Below are 25,677 nucleotides of genomic sequence, written 5' to 3'. Positions count from 1 at the left end.
ATGCTATAGTAGAAATTCCTTTTTGGGGGCTAAATAATAATATTAAAGGTTTATGATCGGTTATTAGGTTGAATCGTCTTCCTAATAAAAATTGACAAAATTTTTTTACAGCAAAAATTATGGTTGATGCCTCTATTTTTTTCAGTGAAGTTTAAGGTGCGTGAAGCATAAGCCAGTGGATGTTCTCTATATGGGATAAGACAGTTAAAATTCCATAGGGTGATGCATCACAGGCTAAAGAGAAAGGAGATAAGGTATTATAATGGCTTAAAGTTAGGGGTGATAGTTAAAATGATTTTTATTTGCCTACTACTCATTTCACTATTTTTATCCCAAGAAAATTCGGTCCCGTGTCTCAATAAATTGTAAATATCGGTCGGACGATCGTGGATAGGTTGGGGATTGCATAGTAAGTTATTAATCCGATATAGGATTGTACGTCATAAACCGTTTTGCGGTGGGGCAAGAATGACTTCTGCTTTTTTGTTATTCGGTGATAGACCACTGCCATTTATTATGTGCCCTAAATATTCAACGGATGGTTGAGCGAATTTTCTTTTTGATAAGTTAATTTTTAGATTGTATTTGTGTAGCTGGAATAAATTATGAATATTGTACCAGTGTCTTCCGTGCCAGTGACTATAATATCGTCTAAGCATGTTGCAATTTTGTTTAATCCGGCAATTACCATATCCATTGTTCGTTGTAATATCATAGGTGCAGTGAAGATCCCAAATGGTTGTCTATTTACTTGGTAGGGACCAAGATGTGTACTAATGGTTAGGATTTCGATTGTTTCTTGGGTAACGGGAATTTGCATATATATATATAAATCGATTGTGGTATTCCTCCTTCTAATTGCCTAAATATATCCTCTATTCGTGGGAGTTGATAACAGTTGTTTGACCCAGGGGTTAATGTTGACTTTATAATCTATACATAATTGGAGAGTACCGTCTGGTTTGGTAATTAGAACAATCAAAGATCCCCATGGGCTATTTCCACATTTTTTTATTATATTGGCCTGTTCCCATCGATTTTAATTCTTCTTCCACTTTGTTTTCATAGGCGTTGGGTACTTATCTAGGTTTAATAAATTTAAGTTTGACTTCTTGTTAAGAGAATACTTATTGGTTGGAAATTTGCCTAATATATCGTTTAACGGTGTTGGTTAGGCGGATGGAAAAAATAGTAGGATTTCCCTCCCTAAAATTGGCTTGTGGTGATTAATATAGTCAAGAATGAAGATTGATGATTGTATTTTACCTTTTATGGTTCCTAGAATAGAAATTGGATGTCCGGAATACGATTTATATATATGGTTGATGTGTTTATAGGAAGGTCGCTAAAATGCCCGTTATAAATATCTCTTCCTAAGATGGATATGGGCGATCCGGTATCAATTTCCATTATTATTGGAATGTCCGTAATAGATAGGAAGGTGTTATAGGCCCCTGGTGGTTTGTGTAACATTTTTTATGGTCAGGTATGAAATGAGAAGAGGGTCATTTTGTAAACTACTCTCCATGTTTAAAAAATTATTGTTTGATGCTCGGATGGATCGGTTTTGAGGTAGTTTGTTGCTTAAACAACATTATTAGTTATCGCTATTTTGGTGTGTTTTTACTTAGGAGTTTTTCTTACCTTTGGAGTCTTAGGTGCTCAGCAAATCAAATTTAGATATTTAGATTCGGGAGATCACCCTGCATCCAGAGGTATAATTTGAGTTCCGAAAAGTATAAGGGGATAAGTTTTATCCCCAATTATGTAAGATAAAACTAACACAACTCCTTTTTACAAAGTTCTTTTTTTTTCACTTAGCGCCAATTTTATTTTATTTGATAATTGCGCGTTTTGTTTTCCCTATAAAAGGGACTAATTTTTGTGTGTACAAGATATACTTTATTTTAGTTTAAAATATTATTTTCAAGAAGATATTTGATTAATAATTACGATAAAACAATTTTGGATTTATAAATTTTTTGTAATTAGTTTTTTTGTTTAATAAAATTTAAAAGAAAGATTTACGTGTCATTTAATTATACCAGCGATTTAATTTTCTTAAATAATCTATAATGACTCATACACGATCCCATGGATGATAAACAATTTGGCTCTATATGACCTATTCGTGCACAACTAAAACATCTTGGAGTTTGGTATTGTTGCTGTTGGTTATACGGAGGTCAATGTAATGAATTGTTATTTGGATGTTGGTATTGTTGCGGTTGATTAAACGTTATGAATTGTTGATTGCTGGTATTTGATGAGTTGGTTGTATGCTGTCTATGAGTATTTGGGCTTTGCAAATCAGAATTTTTTTTGGGTATAGTTGTCTACGATTCTATTAATTCCTAGCTTTAGCTAGTGTAGGAGCTAGGGATAGTAACCTATTTTTTATGGTCGTTGAATTTATGCCTGACATGGGTTAATATAAATAAATTATGGGCAATTGTGTGCGATTCAACCAGGGCTTATGCATACTGGGCTATAGTTTCCTTGGGATTTTGTATTCGGTTTCTTATCAACCAATTTTGAGATTAATTTAAAGAAATCCTTGATTTTCTACGACATCAGGAGAAAAAATATTTTTTTTGCCGAATAGAGTTGGTCGCAAATTCTTTGATGTTAGGTCTGTACCCCCAGGGCACCAACTGAAGTTGTTGGATTTCAGTTATGAGTAGTGTAGTAGGAGATACCTAGCCAGTCAATCCACAAATCGGGTATAGGCCATAATAATATTAAAGGACAGAAACTTTATTAAATAATTTTTTATAAAAATTTATAAATCAAAAAAGATATGTTATAAACCAAAAAATATACGATTTATAAAATTTAGTCCCTCTTATAAATAAAAAGCGCAATTAAAATATAATAAAATTGGCCCAAAGTAAACAAAAAAACGTTTTCGCGAAGGTAGTTGTATTAGTTTTATCTTATTGTTGTCGAATATTAATCAGCTAAATTTCTCTATTTAAAGGTTTGCAATGGATTCAATGTACAGTTACATTCCACAATTGTTTTTATAAAACTAGGACGAGGCAATGAATGTTCATTATGAGAGTAGCGATAATTGGGAGTTATATATTTTTTTCCAAAAAATATTTATAGTAAAGTTTATATTTCGTCAAAAACCTACAATGGTTTAACGCGAAAGAATTACAAACAAGATTTATTTTAAAATTCTAATTTAAAAAATAATAATACACATTTATAAAAATAATAAAAAACACTTATAATAAAAATAAAAATTTTAATAAAACTAGTTACATATGTAGTTACATTCCCAAAAATGTAAGTGGTTACCTTTTTCAAAATGTAACTAGTTATAATATCTCATAAAAAGTAACTAATATATGTAGCTAGTCATCAATATTCAGGACTACCAATCGGAAAAGAGTTGAAATATTTTGGATGGATGACTTTAATTAATTGATGGTAAAATCAGAATTAAATAGAAATAAATATCAAGAATATCAGATATATATGTAATTATGGTTGAGATAAAAAAAATTATAACTAAAGGAAAAATTTACACTTGAAAATTAATATATATCATTTTTATCTAGATAAAAATGTGGCCTCTATAAGTCTGCAGGTATTAGTCACACGAAAAAATTATAAAACTAATATGATAATTAGGCACGTTGATGTCTTTGTATTGATCTAGTAAAAAAAGGAAAGAGTAAGAATTCGGATTAGAAACATGATAAATTTCTGAACTTATGGATTATAGATAAATGTGTCAAAAATATAATAGGTCAGGAATTGATTAGCAGATGAACAATCTCTAGGGCATATTTAACCCTTCGGAGGAGATTGCAAATGTAAAAGTAAGCAATATAAATTAAAGAGATATAAAATAAAGAGTAGGAAAGGAGCTAATAATTAAAATTTGATATAAATAAAGATGGTCTAAATAGGGCGCATGATAAATATAAAACAATAGGTTATTATCAGAGGTCTGCAGACAGAGTTAAGCAAAATACTATGGAAATATATTTTAATAAGCTACAAAATTTTATAAAAATGTATTTTGCTCCGAGCTAATAGATTACGTGTGCACAAAATAACCATGATTTAACTAAATACTTGGAATATGACTTAGATATAAATAGATAATAAACAAAATAATTTTATTGATTCAATATATATAATTGTATATATAAAAAGGTTTCTATTTAATCGCTCAGAATTATAACTGAAATTTTCAAAAAAAAATCCTTAAAATCTCAGTATAGATACTTAAGAAAAAATATTGAAGGCTCAGAAAAAATATTGAATTCTCAAATTATTTCTTAATGCTCAGATAAAAACTTAATTGTCCAGAAAAAAATATTAATTGCTGGTATAAAACTGAAACGTTCATCAGATTAAAAAATTAATCGATTGGAAAAATATATGAAACGTTCAACTTATCACTTAATTGCTCAGAGGGTTTGGAAAACACTTAATCTCATTAACAACTAGAATGTTTAAATTTTGTTTTGATATAGCTTTTATCAGTCTGCATCTATAGACAAAAATTTTTTTAAATAATTAATTATTAAAAATTATATTTAAGTGTTGTATTATTGCGTTACAAAAACATATTATTCAAATTATGATAATATTCAAACAAAAATAATGTTTTATTAAAATTATTAAGTTATTATTTTGATCCCAGTCTATGTAAATGAGATGAAAACGTGTGATAATTGTAGATTTTTCTTACTTAAAGAGTTTAACGAGGATTTATTAACTTTGTTTTATTTTTCGCTTTAATTTTCTTAGCTTTTATTTTTTCGCATTTTTCTTTTTATGTTTTGTTACTTATTCCTTTTATGTTAATTTATAATTTAAAAATATATATTAAAAATATCATGTAAACTATTTGTATATTAAAATTAATAAAAGTATTTATTTTATTTCTTTCTATACAGACACTTATACTTATATCAGGTATAAAAAAGACAGGTTCTCTTATTCAGTCTGATAAAAATCAATGGATACAGTGGTCAAGGAGATGTGTCAAACTGTATTCTAATGCAAAAAAAAAATCCAAAAAACGTAAGAAAAATATTTAAAGAAAAGTAGGAAAAATATTTAGAGAAATAAGTATTTTAAAAAGAAGAAAATTTATCGTTAATCATTTTAAAGACGTAGGTTGAAAAATAAAAATTAATTTATGATATCTCATTTAAATTTCAAACTAATTTTTGTAAATATTGATAAGATTATGATACAAATTTGTGTAGGTATATTCAAATGAAAAACAAAGAATTATAAAGGTAGCATTCATAATAGATAAGATATAAAGAATTTTGTGTTATAGTTATTTAAAGGTGATAATTTATGAATTTTATAATTAGAAGTTACTGATAAACTAAAAACCAATTGAATCTAAAAGAAGCTAACTGAGACTATGATTTTTAGATTTTAGAATTATCATAAGATTAAATAATTGATCATTAGAGATAACTATGACTAAGAAAAAGAAACATAAATTGCGAAGATTAAAAAATTAAACAAATAGTTTCCTAAAATATGATAATTTAAAAAATTCGGTAATAAGAATTGAGACTAAGACGAATATACATTTATTGTTAGAAAATAGTTGATGTGCACAAATTCGAAAAGGACCAAATCTAAAGACCAAAATAGTCTTATTGAAGATTTACGAATAACTTTTATTTTAAGGGCTGCGAGAGATACAACAGCCTCAAGGATCTGATATGTAAATGTAGTATAGTATTAGGTTATTGATTAACCAAAAATCTTATAAGAGAAACGGCTTTTGTCATTAGAAAATTTATGCCACAATCGAGCTCATGAGATCGGATATTTATTTTTGATGATTAATAAGATTTGAGATCAATTATGCAACATTATTCTAATAATAGCAGAAAGAAAAACATGTTTTATGTCCCTCGCTTTTCAACAACATGTTTTAAAATTTGATTAGAATTCATTTGTTGTTCAAAAACGTGGGTGTGAAAGCCATAATGATAGAGTTCAGTGGTTGTTCAACAATGTAGGTGTGAAAACTTAAATGATTAGACTTCATTAGTATTTTAAACAACGTGTGTGCGAAAATATATATTTCAGCAGTTTTTTGCCAAAGGATGTAAACGGTATAGAGGAAGAAAATAAATAGATATGATATTTTGCTTTAAAGACGTGAGCGCCAAAAGTGTATAATGTAGAAGGAAATAAAGCTGCAATTTAAAAAAAAAAAAATATTTATATTTTGGAAAAATATTTAGATTTTTTAGATTAAATATTTTCAAGAGAAATTTAGATTTAAAGTACAACTACAAGCAAATGGTTCAATGAAGAAATGGGTGGACTTTATCGAGGGTAAAGGGTGGTAGAATTTGATATAATTATATAATTTATTTAGTATATTCTGACTATGGATTATAAATTTAAGATTTAGTATAATTTACGTCATTTATTAAATAGGCAGAATTAGATTAGAGGTGATAACTGTAGACATTAGGATAAATTTGGTGTATTTAGACTATGTAGTTTAAATTTGAGAATAAATGTAAGAAAAAGTGATAAAATATTTCAGAAGTCATAAAGGGTTAAATAGATTATTTTAGGTAGAAGTAGATTAGATGCGATCTAAAACGTTGAGACAAAAATCAAGTGAGAATAAAGACAAAGTCGATATCTAGGAACTATCGTAGAAGACCTGAAAGTATAAAAGATCTATAAATGTACAAAAATTAGATGTCAAGAATTAATCAATAATAAGATAACGTTAAAAACAAGCGACTAGATAGAACAAATGGTCAAATGCTGCAATCGTTAATGGTGACCAATATAGCCAAAGTCCAGGATATGAAAGTCGAAGATAATAGAGGCAAGAATTTGTGGAAACAATCGTAAATTCCAGACAAATTATCGTCAATCGCTTACCGTTATTAGTTACCAGAAAAAGTTAGAAAAAAGCAAAGACTAAGATAATTTACCAAAAGAATTTAAAGCGGAATATAATTGAAAAAGAGAATAGAATTCATCGTGAATCGTTGATAGCATGCGTTAAGCGAGTTCGTCAACTGCCTACAGAGATCAAGAGACAATCGTTTACCATGAAAGTCGAAATCGAAAGAAAGTTGGTGGGTCTAACTTAAGTGGAAGGATGTTGTATTATTGCGTTACAAAAAAATGCATTATTCAAATTATGATAATATTCAAACTAAAATAATGTTTTATTTAAAATTATTAAGTTATTATTTAGATCTCAGTCTATGTAAATGAGATGAAAACGCGTGATAATTGTAGATTTTTCTTACTTACGATTGGGATTTATTAACTTTTTTTATTTTTCGCCTTAATTTTCTTTACTTTTTATTTATTCGCATTTTTCTTTTCTTTTTTATTACTTTTTCCTTTTATGTTAATTTATAATTGATTAATTTATAGAGTAATTAATAAAGGAATTAGTATTTAATTTTATTTCTTCCTATTTTATTTTTTGCCCCAAAGTCACAACTACAACAACAAAAAAAATTTTGATGTAAAATTCAAAAGATTTTGCATGACAGAATTTAAATTTTTATTAAAATATGTTTTAATACTTTTATAATTTGAGAAGGTTTTATGAATATTTAAGTCCATATATTATCTAATGCAATAGGCATATATTTGAATAAATCTTTTTCGTATTTATTACATTATTCGATATGGTGCGAAAATAATCCATTATTTTATATGTATAACCATAAATAAAAATGCATTTTTATTCGTTATCTTAAAAACTAATGGTTTAGGAAGCTCCTTAAATTGGTTTGCCTAACCCTATTGGGTCTTGTTGGTCTAATTTTACAAAAAATAAAATTTTCTAAAATATGATTGCATCTTAAATTTTTTTATAAGGCACCTTTATAGAGTATAGGTGCCAATTCATATATCGTTCTTTATAATATCTAAAAAAACACAGGAGTTATAGTTGATTTTGCAAAAATCAGTTTAACTAGTGCTAGTCTCCCCTACTATTGATTTTAAGAATTTGAATACTATTATTAATTTTCAAAAAAAATATTGGCGCCTTCCGGTTTCCAAGGGCTTCTGCACCCACTAATTTCATCCTTCCGCTGTCGTAGCCTTTGCCAATTCCCTAAAATAAAAATTAGTGGTGAGGGCTTATTTAAAAAGTGAATTTTGATTTGTAAATATGGTTTTGGCTTAATAAAATAGGGTAAATTAAAAATTTAGGAATATTACACATAATACCCATGTTTAAAAGTCTGAATGCCCCTAAAGATATATGATGAATAAAAATTACAATATTATGAGTAAATCTATATATTAGCTCTTATAATCAATATTGAACTAATATGTTGGAATTTCTTAGCCTATACATCTCACCTTGATTAATAAAGGTATCGTTATCCATATATACAATTAATCTTTTTCAATATATTATGCTAGGAACTTATTAATTCCATTGTACTCATCGTGAAGATAAAGAGCTATGATCATCAATGCAATTAATCTCCTTATTAGCTTTTATATGATACCCATAGATATATTATGCTAGACTATTTTAAACGCCCAACACTATCATACCCAATCTGAAGAGATAAGTATTAATATAATCAATTGAGCTTCTTATTAGATGCCCATGTTGAAATATTATACTAGTAAATTGGCCATGACAGGAAGACCATTGACTTATGGAAGAAAAATAAGACCGACTTTCTGCTTGGCTGCTAAAAAAAGTAGGCTTTTTTCAAAACTTAAACATTAATATTAAGAGATATTTTTCGAAAAGTTTTGTTTAAATTACGGTTTGATAAAGACATTTAGATTAAGTCTAATGAATTACAAAAATATTTTGGCAAGAAAAGTAAAATATTATATTTATTAAAACATATTTATACATATCGATCCAATAACAAGGGTGAGGTGACTGCTGCAGCAAAATTCCCGGTTTCCGGATATATGTGTTCGGTTTTTCATTATCAGTATTTTTCTCCCTCTTGTTTTTTTTGTTCCCGACAACATTGATAAACGGAATGTCTTTAACATCCCGATATTCGTTTCCAGTTAGAGCGTCAATTATGGCTATATCTATTAGATCCTGAAGCATGACGAATCCATGGTAATAATATTTAAGATCTGTCAAGGGATTACGTCTTGCACCAACTTGATCGATCAGGTTAAGCATGGTATTTGTTGCGTCGACCCGCTCTGAATCCATTCGTATCTTATACCTTACAAAAGATGGCAACCCGTAAATATTGTAGTTAGAAGGGGGGTAAGGGTTATATTCAATTTTACTCTTGTTATCGTCATCCATGTCAATAAAAACTATGCCTGCATAGAAGCGGTTATCTTGCATGAGCTTATAGGCCTCTTTTTCCAGTTCATTTTCTGTCGAAACTCCGATTATCTTGTTAAATTGGAAACAAGCAATCAGATTCGAAACTTGAGATATGTAAACACTGTACTCCTTTAGTTTACTTGTAATATGTTTAAAAGTCCCCTTAAAAAATCCAAGCCATTCAGGCGTAGCTTCAGATATATAATACATATAGTCATTCAGAAACTTGTGGATGAAGTCCATTCGCTCAAACGTTAAGTTAAGATTAGACATTATCTTGTTGGTGGCTTTATAAATAATATATATTTAATTGACATTTTTATATTTATTTTGCCCATAACTACATTAATTTTTTTTCTAGAGAAGATGATTTAAGGAAGGTAAAAATACATAATACCAAAAATAATATAAAACGAATTGGTAAAATTTGATGATTTATTATAAAATATGTTTGATTGAAATCTTATATTTGAAAGAATTATTATAATCGATGAAATACTTAGAAATTCTTACCGTTATTACGAGGAGTGTACAATATTTTGCCCATAATTATTGGTTTGATTATTTTCCACATTATATTTAGGTCAGGAATGGACTCCAATATGGACAGTAATTTGTTACAATGATGCTCTGTTAGGATTAATAAAGATGTTGAAATTATATTTAAAATAGAAAGAAACTTCAATAAAGCTAACAATAAGAGGCGGTCCCTTCAACTCTATATTATAAAGTGACTGTATAGATGAGTTTAATTTATTTATTTATTATCACTAATATTTTTTATAAACTTCTGACAAAGTTATTTGACCTGTTGATTCGTTAATTTTCAATATATCCAAAGAAGTCTTGAAGACGGCCGTATGAAGTTTCTCTACCATAGAAGTATATTTGATTTTTTCTATCTCAAACAAATCAAACTTTGAGCTGCAGAATATCCGGGCAAATGTGATTAAATACTTTAAGTAATCCGGCGGAACCTTCTCGTCGTCCTTCTGAAGATCACTGATTAATTTGGCGGCGTATGTGCCATTTTTGATCAAATAATCTACGTTTGTCAACTACAAATAATTAAATTTAAAAATGAGTATAAATAACAAAAAAGTTAAAATTAAATATTGATAATTTTCAAGAGATAAGAAAGCATTATTCAAGAAATCAAAATTTTTATATTTTAGGGAATGGTAAAAACAGGCTCAATCACACCTGAGATGGCATGTGTATATACAAGCTCTAACTGTAACTCTATGGGCTGTCCATTAACATATTCAGCGTCCTGGTATTGTAACCGATAAAATTCTCGTCTGCCTTCCTTATCTTACCCGACGCTCAGCCTAGCACATGTACATAGCCAGAAACGTATATATTTTTCATGTAATGTAATTTATTTATATTGAATATATTAATTTATGTAATAATTTATTAATAATATTAAATTAAATTTGACATATGTTGCTATTTACTAACATACATGCATGTAGATATTCAAATATTTTCAATTAAATTAACAAATGAAACCTTGTTACATTTTATATTATTAATTTTTATTATTCTAATGAACATTCAGTTAAACAAGAAATATCTTATTCATATTGTTTCAAATGTAATTTTAAACAAAAAAGAAAGCTAATTCAAATTATCGATATTATTTAATTCAGACTATGTAAATGATTTTTAAGAATAGAATTATTGAGATTTGGTGAATATTAGAGCACTTTTTAATTTCTGGGAAAGTATTTTACTTTGAATAAGGAAGATATTTAGAGTTATTTAAGTCAAAATTTAAAGATGTGGGTTGAAAAAGAAAGAAATTATTTTACGGTAGCTCATTTAAATTTCGGACTATTGTTGTAAATATTGTTAAGATACAAAATTGTGTAGAATATATTTATCTTAACAAAGAATTATAAAGGTAGCATTTATAAACTTAGAAACCAACTGAATCTAATTTAGACTATAAGATATTTTAGATTTTGAAATTATTATAAGTTATTAAATAATTGATCACTAGTTACTATGACAAGTAGATTAAAATTTATTCAAAAAAATATATTATAATTGAAATTATGCTAAGATTAAAATTAAAGACTCGAATACAAATAGTTTGCTTAAAAGATATGATAATTTAAAAAATTCGAAGAATATAGAGACATACATTTATTGTTAGATAATATGTTGATGTTGTAATTAAATTCTAATTTTATGATACTTTCATTTAAGCGCTGCGAGAGAAAAAACAGCCTCAATGATCTGATATGGGAATAAGATACCAAGTTATTAATATTTAGTAAAATATTCGGTTGTTAATTAACCAAAAATCTTCATCTAGAGAAACAACTTTCATCATTAAAAAATTTATGCCGTAATCGAGCTCAATTAGATATCGGAATTTTATTTTGGATCATTAAGATTTAAGAATAATTATGCATTATTTTAATATAATATCAGTAAGATAAACAAGCGAAAAATATGGAAAAATACCGAGCTTTTAGATAAAAGATCCATGCAGAATGAAGAAATAATTATTTTTGATAATGATATGGATACGAAATATTTTGGAAGAGAAAATTATTTTTTTGATAATTAAATAAAATAAGACTAGTTAAAAGAGCTTAAAATGAAAAAAAAAGTATGAGAATTATTTAAAAAAGAAGAATTTGAGTGTAAAATAGTGATATATAATTGTGAAATAAAAATTAGTGTTGTTAAACGGCTCGTTTTGAGCCGATTTTTAAAAACGACAAACTCAATACTTCATCCAGAAAAATATTACGCAAGCCTGAAGACTTTGCTCATAGAAGGAACAAAGGCCTATACATATATTATCGAAATCTCAAGACTTAGGCAATATTTTTCTGGCTAAAATATTGAGTAGGCGTTTTTAAAAATTGGCTCAAAACGAGCCATTTAACAACACTAATAAAAAGTGCCTTAGAAATATAAACAAGTTGTGCTAGAATTATGAGAATCATAATTTTGTTGTGTTGAAAATTAATGATAGACATAATTGATTTGTTTTTTAACACGTCTGATAGAGTTATGAGAATCATATTTTGGGTTAGAATTGATGATAAACATATTTAAGTATTTTTCAACAACGAGAGTGAACTAAAAAGAAGAAGATAAATATTATTTATTCCTATTGTTTGTGAACAATGGGTGTTAACCGCATAAAAAAAAGAAATAGATATTTGATTTTGCTTAAAAGAACATGCGGGTACAAGAATACATTAGTAAAATGAAATAAATGGGTAATGGCAGAAGAATAAAAAAAATATTTTTTGGGGTAAAAATTTAGAAATAAGATTTTTAGATTCAAGATAAGAGAATTTTAGATTTAAATGGATGTGGATTGATAGCTAAAGGTCGAATACCTGCAAATGGCTCACTGAAGATATGGATCTGGGTTTCAATGAGGGTAAAGGAGTAATAGAATTTGACATAATGGTATAATATATTTAGGATAATTTAACTATGTATTATAATTTTAAGATTTAATTTAGAGGAAAAAGTGAGCAAATATTTCTAAGTTAGATAGTTATTGATGTATTTAGACTATGTATTTTAAATTTGAGAATAAATGTAAGAAAAAGTGATAAAATATTTCAGAAGTTATAAAGGGCTGAATGATTATTTTAGGTAAAAGTAGATTAGATGCGATTACCTGAGACCTTAAGACAAAGATCAAATGAGAATAAAGAGACCTTAAGACAAAGTTGATATATCAGCAGATGCATACTGTCGTAGAAGAAGCGGAAGTCAAAAAGATCTCTATACGATTACAAGAAGTAGATAAAAAGAACTAATAAATCAAGAGAACTTTGGAAACAAGAGTCTAAATAGAACAAATGTTCTAGACGTTCATGCTGCAATCGTTATTTGCTTACCAATATCGCCAATTGTTTACCGAAACTTTAGTATAAAATACGGAAGTCGACGATCATAGGAACAAGAATTCGTGGAAACAATCTTAATGGCAGACAAATTATCGTCAATCGTTTACCGAGATAGGCTAATCATTAGTTACAAGAGAACGTTAGAAACAAGCAAAGACTGGGTAATTTATCAAAGGAATTTAAAACAGGCTTTGGAAGAAACAAAGATTTTAAAGAAAGAATAGTATCAATTGATAATCGTTGACTAGAAATGGTAAATCTTTGAAAAACAAGCGTTAATCTGTTTTGTCAATCGCTTACTGAGATAAAGAGTTAAACGTTTACCATGGCTTGACAAGCAACAGAAGATAGAATTTAAGAATTTCAAGTTGTAACCGGATACAAAGTGTCGTTAGAACTAAGAATACTAGACAAGGAACATCCATCTTTAGAACTTAGAAGCTATTAAATTAAGAAGAATAGATGGTGGAGATACAAGATCACTAAAGTCTAAATCTAAAGAAGAGTCATTAGCAGAATGGTGGGTCTAATTTAAGTGGAAGGGTGTTGTAATATTCAGTTAAACAAGAAATGTCATATTCAAATGGTTTCCTATGTACTTTTAAATAAAAAAGAAATGGCTTATTCAAATTATATATTATTTAACAGATTATGTAAATGATTATGTAAATGATTATTTAAGAAAAAAGATATATAATTAAGAGAATATTAGAGCACTTTCTAATTTTTGGGAAAGTATTTTATTTTGAATGTATTTTCCTTTTAACCCTGTACTTTTAATTTTTCTTTATCTTTTAATTATCTTAATGTTTTACTGTATAATTTATTATGGTATAATTAATAGTCATGATTCATGAATAAAGAATATGTTAATGTTTCAAAATTAATATATTTATTTTTTAATCTTATTTCTTTTTTTATTTAGAGACAAAACTTCGCAAATTAATATATAAATAGATATATCATTATGTGAATTTAGAGATATATATATTTGCTTTAATAAATAATTGATAGTTAACAAAACAACTTCCCTGCCTACTTTAACAGTATCTTATGGCTTCAAATTATAAAATAAGATATTAATATTGCCATGTTTAATGAAAAAAAATTGATAAAACTAGTTACTATTGGGCTACGGCAGATAATATCGCTTGATTGACTAATTAACTTATTTAAGATGTGCTGGTATTAAAATCGGATCAGTGCTTTGGTTAGCCTTTTAAGAATTTATCAGATTACCTAATGTTTTTGTTAAAGAGAACCTATACTAATTTTATTACTCCTATTTAAAAAAAAAATATATTTTTTACCTACCCCTTTTTAGCATTACAATTATAAAATTTATAAAAATAAGACCCAGCACAACAGACGCAATAAATTTTTAAAAGCCTTTCCTATGTAACAAATTATTTTTGAACTATAACTATATACTAGTTATATTACGAAATAAACTAGTAACTGTAACCAGTTACGTTTCAAAATTAACTTTACAACACCTTGTAAATGAAATACATTCATAATATAAAATATGTATTTTATATCCAATATTTAGAAGTAAATATATGTACATTGTTTTTATTCGTATTATTTATGAAATTGATTAGAAAAAAATTAATGCCATAAATGTAAGCAAGATATCAGAACATCTTTCTGCAAATTATTTTATTAACAGTATATTTTAAATATCTTCCTTTGAAAGTAACTCAGGTTTGATTTTACTTACCGAATCACTATCGGAACTCAATATGAGGCTTAGAATATTTTTCTTTTATATTTTCATAATGATCTTCCAATATATTAAAAACATCTTTTAACCTTGTAGGTGGTCAAGTATTATCCATATTTAAATTGATTCATATTGAAGTGAAATGATTCTAGCGGTGGAAGGTATAAAAATATAATTGGCACTAATATTATCAATCTCCAAAATATCTATCCTGCTTTCTTAAACACTCAATAAATAAACATTATTTTATTTTATCCCACACGCCTAACTTATCCAAAAAGCCGCTTATATTTTTCTTATAATAGTAAAGTTGTGGATTAAATTATAAAGTTCTATTACAAATCTGGAAATTATTTAAAATCCTTTAAAAAAAATATATTTTTTGAATTAGTTATTGTATAACTGATGTTGTATTTGACAGTAAATAAATCATAATATATTTGAAAGATTTTTGGGCATATGATGTTTTTTTTTAAATTTTATCAAATGGTCACATTATAGAAATTTTACTACTGTATGTAAAAATATTTTGTTCACTATTCAAAATAGAAAAGTGGTCATTATAAAAAGAAATAATTACTGAACTTAAATTTCAAGCTTTATTTTATACAATATATATTATAATATTTTTTGCAAATAAATAATATTTAAGCAAGTAATGTTAATATCTTTATTATTAAAATTAGGACTCATAAATATTAACCATGGCCATCATATAAAGTGCTAGTCATACCAGGCTTTTACCATATGTTAAATATTATACATTATATCTTGAATTTTAGTTTTTTAAGTTGAAATTTAACGGATAGACTTAGATGAATAAGGGTGGTATATTTAATCAACAATAAAAACAATTATCGTGTCATAATCGAATTTGAAATATGAATAAATTTCTCGCCATTCATTATATAATTTCTAAAATGTAAAGAAAATAATTATTTAATTTATTTAAATTTTCATTAGTTTGATAATAAAAATAAAAAATTATTATTTTATTATATTATAAATGGCTATAAATTATTACAATTATTACTTTTCCTAGAGGAACTATGAATTTCATCATGTTTGTGATGGGTACAAAATTTAGAATTTTTCTTTTCTAAAATAAATATAAAATAAAAATTTAAGGTGTAAGATTTGAGAAAATTACATTGAGAAGAAGTAATATTTTTTTACTAAAATCATCCCCAAAATATAAAGATTATATTAATTTGTATTCTTAAAGGAGAGGGAAAAGATAGGGGAGACTGGGGATATCTTATGAGCCTGAGGTTCTTGTGAACCCTGAAATTTTTTTCCTAGAATATTAAATTCTAATGATTAATTATTTAACCAAACATGTATAACTACTTTATATATATGTAACTATAATTTTTTTAATATTGGATCATATAAAATTTTATAACACAATATATGAATTATACTCTCAAAAAGTAACTTTTTTAAATTCAATAATTTATAAAAAATAAAAAATAATAAAGGTTATAATTATCCAATCACTATCTTATATAAAAGAAAAGATTAAACCCTATTCTGTATAAAATTAATATTTATTTCAACAAAAAATATGTTTAATCTACCATAAAATAAATTTTTAAAAATCTTGAGGGTCTTGTGCTATTTTTCAGAGGTTTATATGAGATTTTCTAGCGTTATTTTTATAATTTATTTTTGATCATTGAAATTTGAATATGGTAAGAAATCACATTAGAAAGAAGAAACAACTAATAAAGGTTGAGATCATTAATAAATTTGGAAATTCGTCAGAAAACAATGGTTATACAACTGTAAAAAAATATAAATCAAGGTTAATGAAACAACAAGATTGAAAATTGTCATTAAGACAAATTTAAGAAAATGAAAGAAACTATATTATATTATCTAATAAATGCTCTAAAATGTTTTTGTCCCATGTAAATGTGCCTTTTTCGTATGAATCCTATTGCAATTTTCATTCTTATTTGTTTAAATTGTCAATAAATTTAATTTATTTTTATAATTTTTCATTATGGCTTAATTTTATCAATAAAGTAGTTGCAAATCACTTTTATATTTAAAAGTAATTAGTATTAGCAGCTCAATAGCCCCTCATGGGAAAGCTCGTCCGCCCCAGGTGCAGCTCATTCTTTCCCAAAAAAAAATTTCAGAAAAATTAATATTGTTTTTTTAAAAAAAATTTTAATGGGATAAAAGTAAAATTGGAAAATGGGATACTAGTTATTCAATATTATCAAGTAGTTTTAATTTATTGAGTTTGCCTTCTAGGGTTAGCATGCTCCTCGATCTCCCTTACTGTTTTTTTAAAGTTTTTTTATAAGAGGGCTATTGAATTTTATCATCTTACAATTTCGATATAGTATTATTTTACGGTAAAAACAAAGAACAAATTTAAATTTCACAATTAGGAAGATCGGGGTAGAACGGACTGGATTTCTTGACTCCTCTAAAATTTGTAAATATCAACAAATTTTTTTGCCATACCACATCAATCTAATATAATTTATTTTATTTTTGTAAATTAAGTTTGTTTAGAAAATCAAATTTTTAAAAATTATTTCATCCGACTATTTTGCAAATTAGTAAAATATAAAAATAGTAAAGAAAGAAAACTTAAAATTAACGCAGGATCTATGAGAAAATGTTAAAAATAAATACTAACTTTTTTATGCAAAAGTATAAATAATGTCTGTATCTTTTGTCAAGAAATATTCTTTTGAAAATAAAGTATTTAGATATAAACATAGTATCTTATAAAAATTGTTAAAAAGACACAGAGAATAAGATACAAATGAAATGTAGATACAAGTATTCACAACAGGCCTAACTGGACTGACAAAGTTATGGAAAAATTAAGCTTTTAAAATAAATTCAAAGATATAAAAATATATTTTATGTTGCAAGTATAAAATAAAAAAAAATTAACTTCTTGATAATCAAGTTTTTAAGGTACTTTGAATATACTAATTGATAACTTTATGGTACTTTGAATAAAATATTAATTACTTCATAATTGGGCTTATAGAAGTTCCATCAGCTGAACCTACAATGTTATATCTTATATTCTCATAACTAACCATCAAGCAAGGAATAATTGAAAGGATATTCAATTTAATTCCAGTAAATAAATATAAATAGATATAATTTAGCATTTGTTTTTTAAAATTCATAATAAATTTTATCTAATTTGAATAAAATTGAGATCATAATATTAAAAAAATTATGAATATTAGACAATAATATATTATTGTACGAAAATTTGATGCTATATAAATACTAGGGGTGTACCGATATCACTTTTGGAGGCAGATTTGATACGATCCGATATTAAATTGATATCGGTCGATTACCTATCCGATATCATATCTAATTTTGTATTCTGTAAAGTTACCAATGGTTTTACTTTTTGTTAGTATAACATCTATAATTTTATTATACCATAACTTATGTCATTTAAATATATTATAATAATCAGTTATATTATAGTTTATATTCAATTCTATTGCAATTTGAAAAGTATATAAAATATTTTTATTGTTAAATCACTTTTATATAATAAGTAACAACATTAATCTATATACATAATCTAATATATATAATCTCCATAATCAAAACACGATCGTTTTCGTATCTGCCTAATGTATTTAAAATTTAAGGAGACTATATAATGTAATGTTAATTTTTTGATATAAGAGAGTCGAACCTCAAACCTCCCGTTTCAAAGGCGTATGCTTTACGCATGCACCAACTTGAATATAATTAAATTTAAAATATTAATTATATATATATATTAATTAGTAGCTGATATTTTTAAAATTTTGCCGTTTATTACCATAACTAGCTGACGGTGTTGAAGGGTAATTATGTATGGTACTAAATATATTTTATTAATAAATTTTATAAAAATATTAAAATTTAGGAGAAAAAGAGGTAACATTGTTGCAATAGAGTGAGCAATAAGAGTATTAGAAATATCAAAATTTAAATTTGTATATTGGATAAAATATAAAATAGAGATGCTAAGATTTTAAAATTTTAAATATGGGTTAGACATTGGTCTGAAAATTTATTTTTGCAGACAGCTAGGCCTGATCAAAAAACCAAGGCTCATGCAACTTTCATATTCTGATTGTATTTTTAAATGAATTATGACTTTTACATATTTTATTTCAGTTAAACTACCAAAATTATTATGGTCTTTGGCGGGCTTGAGAAAATTTTCTCAACATGATTATGAGCATGAACATGTTGGGAATTTTTTATATTAGATATTAGGCATAATATTTATATGTGTCTCAGGTAAAAGCTATACTCAAAAAATAGTATTTACTATTAGTGTATATGAGTTGGTCTTGGTCTGAAGTAGGATTGAGCGGGATTAAAAAGTATAAAAAATGAATATGTTTATAGAGATTTACCTATCTCCAGGCTTGAGAAAAAAATTTCAATATGCGTTGGCCAGGTTTGAGAAAAATAATTTTAAAATTATTATGGGTGGGGCTGGGCTTGGAAAATATTTTTATGAATTATATTGGACTAATTTTTCAAAATTATTATCAGCTTGGACGCTTGGGAATTCTATTATCAACTATGGATCAGACATTGACCTAAAACAAATTATTTTGCAGGCCTGGGGACCTGGCCTGAAGGAGGAAGGGGGTTATAAAGAATAAAAAGATATTATTTTCAAACAACAGGTAACAACTATCATAAAATTAGGGAGAAAAACTAACTAATTACCCCACAATCCGTCATTCTTGACGGGTTATTAGCTAGTAGGTAATAAACAAATATATTATGAAATTTGAATAAATATTTAAAATAATAATTATCATTAATATATCGAAGATTTCCTTTTAGAAATACCAAAATTTCCAATTTATTAGAAATCAGACTACGGCGATGGTAACTTTCAATATCACCAGCTTCACTAAAAACAGATTCTGAAGAGATTATCACACAATTTTTAACAATATGGCAGAATGTTTATAAATTATTTATTATTATTAAAAAAATATGGATTTCGATTTTATTAATAAAAATAAATGATTATAAATATAACTTTTTTTAAAAATTTATAACATTTTATTTTTGTTAAAGACGCCATTTTATATCGGATCGGCTAATTTTATAATATTGGCCGATAACCGATATTTTAAAAGGTGAAATATCTGCCCGATTCAATCCGATAAAAAATATCGGTATATCCCTAATATACCATTCAAAATCATAATTATATGAATTCAATTTGCATGGGTAGCCACAGAAATATATTTATGACATTTTTGGTACATATTTGAATAAACTAAAGGGGATAAGCAACTATGTGATTTAGTACTTTAAAATTATACAGTAAACTTTAAAAAAAAAATTAAAATACATCAATTATTTTTTACACATTGATTTGATGACAAATAGCATTCAAAAAAATAAGGGTTATAGTTTTTGGGAAGGAATTGGCATGAATACTTAATCAATCTAAAATTAATTAATTACACTTAAAATATAAATCTTATTAATTTTGTATAATGGCTAAGCATAAGAACACAGATAAAACTGAATATAAGGCTAGCACTTATTTTCCCTAATACATTCTAATTTTGAATAGCCCATTCATTAAGAGCACCATTAAACTTCCTATAGAATTAAATGGCATGACGTTTCCCAAACATTACACATTATTCTTCTCAAAACATATTTACTATTTACATTTTTAAAGGAATAAGATTAATAATATCATATGATTCAAAAGTCCATTATTTAAATAGCGGCCATTTTTTGAGGACGTTTTATTGGATGTTTTAGCTATTTTAAACTTGGGGATTTAGTGGTTATACGTTTTTAGGTTTTAATCTTTTATATAAGATAATTTATTAAATAATTGGTTAATGATGCTTACTAGCAAGTCAACGTATAGCAATTTTCTAAATATCAACCAAATTTGCTAAATACCAATCAAAATTTATTAAAATGTAATAAGACACTTATTATTTAATATATTGTAACGGAATCACATGGTGGAGTCCGGCCTCCTATATATCAACCCCCCAAGGACGGAACCACCAAGTTAGAAGAAAAAAAACATGATCATTGCCGGGATTCGAACTCAATCGGATTGGTAAGCGTCGCTCTTGCCGATTAGGCCACAGAGGCTTTCCAAAAATCATGATTTTTCAAATATATATTATAAATAAATTTGGTAGTGCCTATCCAAATGAAATAAACAAAATACAAATTTGATAGGAATTAATTTCTGTTATTTAATATTTTTGAAAAATTACAGCGTTTAAAAAAATTACGTCTAAAGGGTAAATTAATATATTGTGATATAAATTTTTTATATGTGATTCATTGTTAATTCTTTTTATGGCCACATATGAAATAGTTATATATTGGTAAAAAATTAACCATTACAGTTTAGTACTCCAGCAAATAATGATAAGGCTTAGACCCAGGCTAATAATACCATGATATCCTAGTTAATTATTATAAGTTCTCCACCTCAATTTTGTACTATTATTTACTTTGCTACCAAATACTCTTAAACAAATTTAAGGCCCAGCCATATTTATGTAAAAAGTTCCCATGCTTCTATTCAATTATATGAGCAGGGTTGAGTAAAAATTGTCAGTAAAACATTAAAGATTTTCACCCAAAAACATTATTTAAATCAAGTTATGGTCAAACATTTCTGCCATATTTTTAGAAGTAAATTTCATTTAAGATAATGATGAGCTTTATAACTTCGGAAAAAATAAAAAGTTATTGTTCACTCTAAAAGGTGATGCCAACGAGTTGTACTCTCTGTGAAACAAAAATAAATTTGTAAAGCGAACGGTGTTTTTTATATCAAGCTTTTTTTAAAAAACAGTGACTTCAACATTGATATATTCGAAAAAACTTAAGATTAGTACAAGGTTGTACAAAGGGGCTCATGTTAGAAACATAAACTTTTTCACTAAGTGCATAAGGCATTAATTTAACAAATTAAAAAAGGGTCTATGTTTCCCGAAAGCCAATTTAGAATAGGAAATATTAGTTTCCTCTACATAAAATCTATTTCGATGCTAAATATTAAGAATTACCAGGTTACTAGATGAACTCTTGTTAGGTGATATAGGTTCCGGAGTTTGTTTTCCTATTAATAAAGGGTCCGTGAAGTTCCTCTCTTTTTATAAATATCATAAAGATTATAAAACAGAAATCTGCGTATTTATACATATGAGAATGTAAATTATAATTTAAGGGAATGCACTTTAATACATTTCCTTGCTTTTATAATTTTCCAGTCATTAAAAATTTAATAAAAAAATTTAAATCTAAACAAATTAAAACCATTATTTAAATTAATTACTAAAAAAAATTTTTTTAAATATGCTCTTTATCAAAAATTTTCTATTATTTCTACAGAAGCGATATAATTTTGGTTAAAAATCTGCTATAAAAAATAGAATAAAAAGAATAAAATTTTTAGAATGATTTTTCTACTACTAATTTTATTTTGAAATTTGAAATATATATAATTAAATTACCATAAGTCTTAGGCTCGTATAATGCAAATTCAGACAATATTATAGAAAGCGAGTCAGTAAAGCTATTAGTTCCACTTGTGTCTTTTGACATATAATATTCAATATCTCTAATAGCCAACATAATTCTGGGTAACAATATAAATATTTCCCAAATAATTTTAATTTAGATGATAGCGAGAAGAGTTGATTTTTGAAGAAGGGGGGTGGGGATGTAAATATTTAAACCTTTGGAATTATTTTATTTTTAAAGAGAAATGTCTATATATGCGCATTAACAAACTGGTAAGACTAGTAAGACGTATAAATGAATATTTTATTCTATATATATATTTAACAATAAAATTACAATTTTTATCTTGGTTCCAATCATATATACTTTCAAAACCCCTAAATAAAAATTTATTAATTTAATATATTTTATTGGGATATTTTTTATTATTACTTTGGGCTTGATTGAAAACTTGTTTTAATATAATAATTATATTTATTTAAAAATAGCTTTTTGGGTTAGAATCAGTTTAGGATTTTATCATCATACAATTAATATGTCGTATTGTAATATGTAATCCATCGGGATTCAAAATCTTTTCATTTTTGTTATTTTCTGAAGTCAATTTTTAAATTTCTGATTTGACCAGAAATTTTATTAAACACTATATATAGTAGGAGAGGCCAGGTTTCAAATATACTTGGGAACTAATATATACCAATAAATATATACAACGATTAATAGACATTATTACTATTTATTAATATCTTATTATTATTTTTTAAATTTCATTCTTTGTAAAAGTGGTATTTTATCCAATAAGCTTCAAGCATGGGGTTAAACAGACCACCCTATGGGTCTTCCTAAACCATTGATTTCCTTGCCTGGACAAAAATGCAATTATATTTTTAAGTTTGTTTGTGTTTATATATTCTTAAATAATATTAGATGTGATGAATATTATTTTTGTGATGTATAATGAAATGAGAACAAACAATAAATTTATAGTTGATGTTGTTTTATATTAGTATTTTTTTGAAGTTGCGCTAATAATTTGGTTATTTAATGTTATTTATATTAAATGGGTTGAAATTTATTGAGTCACACTTACATTAGTCTTATAAGAGCTACTTATTCTTTATATGTACTTTTTGTGATGTATTTTCCCAATATTTGTGTGTATTTAATAATACTTTGCATTTTTTAAAATATTTATTTGATATAAATATATCTACCCTATAAATTTCATTTTCGGCATTAAATTTTTTGTATTCTATAAATATAAAAGAATTGATATAAAAATTAAGAAGAGTTTAAAAGTTCGCAGAAAAATTGTTACAGTTTGGGTGCTCAATACATTCTGAAATATTCATTTCTGGTCTAATCTGACTTTTAAATTATAAAAATCACATATTTAATTCTCTGGATTTAACATCTCATTTAGACAAATATAAATTTAAAAAATCATATTCAAACTTCTTTTTAGTTAAGAAAATTTAAATTATTTTTAGATATAGTTTGTCCTAAATTTATGCGAAAAAAGTTGTACGGTCACACCTTCGCGTCATATATAAACTTTAATAATTTATGAATATATATTTTACTTGGAATCTACATCGGTATAAAAATTATTATCTTCATAGTTTTCCTCCTCGCATGTGTTGTTGAAATGGCAAACAAATTTCTGAAAAACATTGAACAAACCTGCTGAAAAAAGCGCTTTACTCCCAAAATGACCTTTTAATAACATAAAATATAAAAAATATATAAATAGAGTAGATATGTGGGCTTAGTAGCGTTTATTGTTCTTTTATAGAAATTGACGACACAGAGGTGCAAATTGTAAAATTTTAATAAATAAAATTAATTTTCAATTTAATGTATATTTTAATATATTTAGGCACTCCTGGTTTCATCGTTAAAATTAGAGTTCATAAATAATTTTCCGTGTCCATCCAATCCTATATAAATTTATATATTCTTTTTCATACTCTAAAAATAGATTTATTAAATTTTTTTATGCAGTCACAGATAAATAATATTTTATAGATTTATTATTATAATATTAAAACAAATTTATATATAAACAAAACACTATCTTTTAAATTATTATATAAGTATAGAGCAAGCAAATCGAGCGTTACAAAATATCATTTTCAAACATTTAGATATTTCGAGTTTTTGCAAACTAAATTTTATCGTCTGCTTTGTAATGGTATAAATTTTGAAAAATTCCAATATTTTAAAGTAATATGCATATATGTTAGCGGCTATGTGTTTTTTCCGGCATTGTGTTATTTTTCCAACTTAATTTTTTGATGCTTTTTTTATTAATTTAACCGGAAATATATTTCAGCATGTTTAAAATACCTATCTACTGAATTGTAGATAATTTTACCTTTAACCTTTAATTAATTTATAATTTACATTAAAAATCGATGGAATAACTAAATAACCCAAGTTAAGTTAGCGTGTGGACGCTTGGTATTATCCACAATTTGAATTTTTTTCTTAATTTAGATCATTGTCAAGTGTTAAATAACTAATTTATGATTGAAGTGGTGTCGTAAAATTTTATAAATATTTGTAAATGGTTTCCAAATCCATAAGGAAAAAAAACACATATCTCTTCTTCTTATAAACTCAAACAAAACATTGCTATCAAAATAATTCTTCCAATTATTTAATTTTTAAAAATTGTTGGCCCGAAAAGTATTCTTTCATTTTAATTTTTTTTATTTTAAATTTTATATATTTGTTTTTTTTAAATATTTTTCATATTCATTTTTAACTTAGATTTATTTATATGTAAATTTTTAATATATATGTCGTATTGGGATATGGAATCATGTGAGATTCGGAATCCCAACGTGGGGATTCAAGATCTTAAATCCCCACGTTTTATTCGGTATCTTTTTTTTAAAATATATTTTTTATTTAAAAAAAATTCCGAATCCCCATGAAAAAAAAATAAAATAATATAATTACTTTTTCTTCTCTTTTTTTGCGGCTGGCACCATATAATTCCAAAATAAGGGATTTAAAATAAGAATTTTAAAAAAAGTAAATAGTATAAAATTAAGGCATATAATGAATGAAAAGGGATGAGGTTAAAACTTTTTTGTTTTAAAAAATATATTTATAAAAAATCCGAATTATTGCCAATTTCAATGCAATATGGCATTTCGTTGAACATTTAAGCAGGGACCCGAACCGTTATTTAT

General features: G+C 26.0%; 1 protein-coding gene across 4 annotated transcripts in view; it reads right to left on the bottom strand.

Moving 5' to 3' along the window:
* LOC135922528 (phospholipid-transporting ATPase ABCA1-like) overlaps positions 1–23,633 on the bottom strand; it is a 94,395-nt gene extending 70,762 nt beyond the window's left edge. The window contains exons 1-7 of one of the 4 annotated variants that reach the window (XM_065456897.1): positions 23,565–23,633; positions 22,465–22,589; positions 22,018–22,100; positions 15,969–16,034; positions 10,125–10,374; positions 9,830–9,946; positions 8,874–9,603 (exon numbers count right to left, since the gene is read on the bottom strand). In XM_065456897.1, coding sequence (XP_065312969.1) covers positions 8,874–9,603; positions 9,830–9,946; positions 10,125–10,374; positions 15,969–16,034; positions 22,018–22,100; positions 22,465–22,585 — 1,367 coding nt within the window. In that variant the 5' untranslated portion in view covers positions 22,586–22,589; positions 23,565–23,633. Of the gene's footprint in view, positions 1–8,873; positions 9,604–9,829; positions 9,947–10,124; positions 10,375–15,968; positions 16,035–22,017; positions 22,101–22,464; positions 22,590–23,564 lie in introns of those variants that run through there. The other 3 variants (XM_065456896.1, XM_065456898.1, XM_065456899.1) reach the window with 3 other exon arrangements.
* Between the last annotated feature and the right edge of the window lie 2,044 nt (positions 23,634–25,677).

This window comes from Gordionus sp. m RMFG-2023, chromosome 1 (genome assembly GCF_954871325.1).
Source record: "Gordionus sp. m RMFG-2023 chromosome 1, tfGorSpeb1-WG-v2, whole genome shotgun sequence".
Classification (NCBI taxonomy): Eukaryota; Metazoa; Nematomorpha; class Gordioida; order Chordodea; family Parachordodidae; genus Gordionus; species Gordionus sp. m RMFG-2023.
The sequence above is the reverse complement of the archived record's forward strand: the minus strand, read 5'-3'. Positions and strand labels throughout refer to the sequence as shown.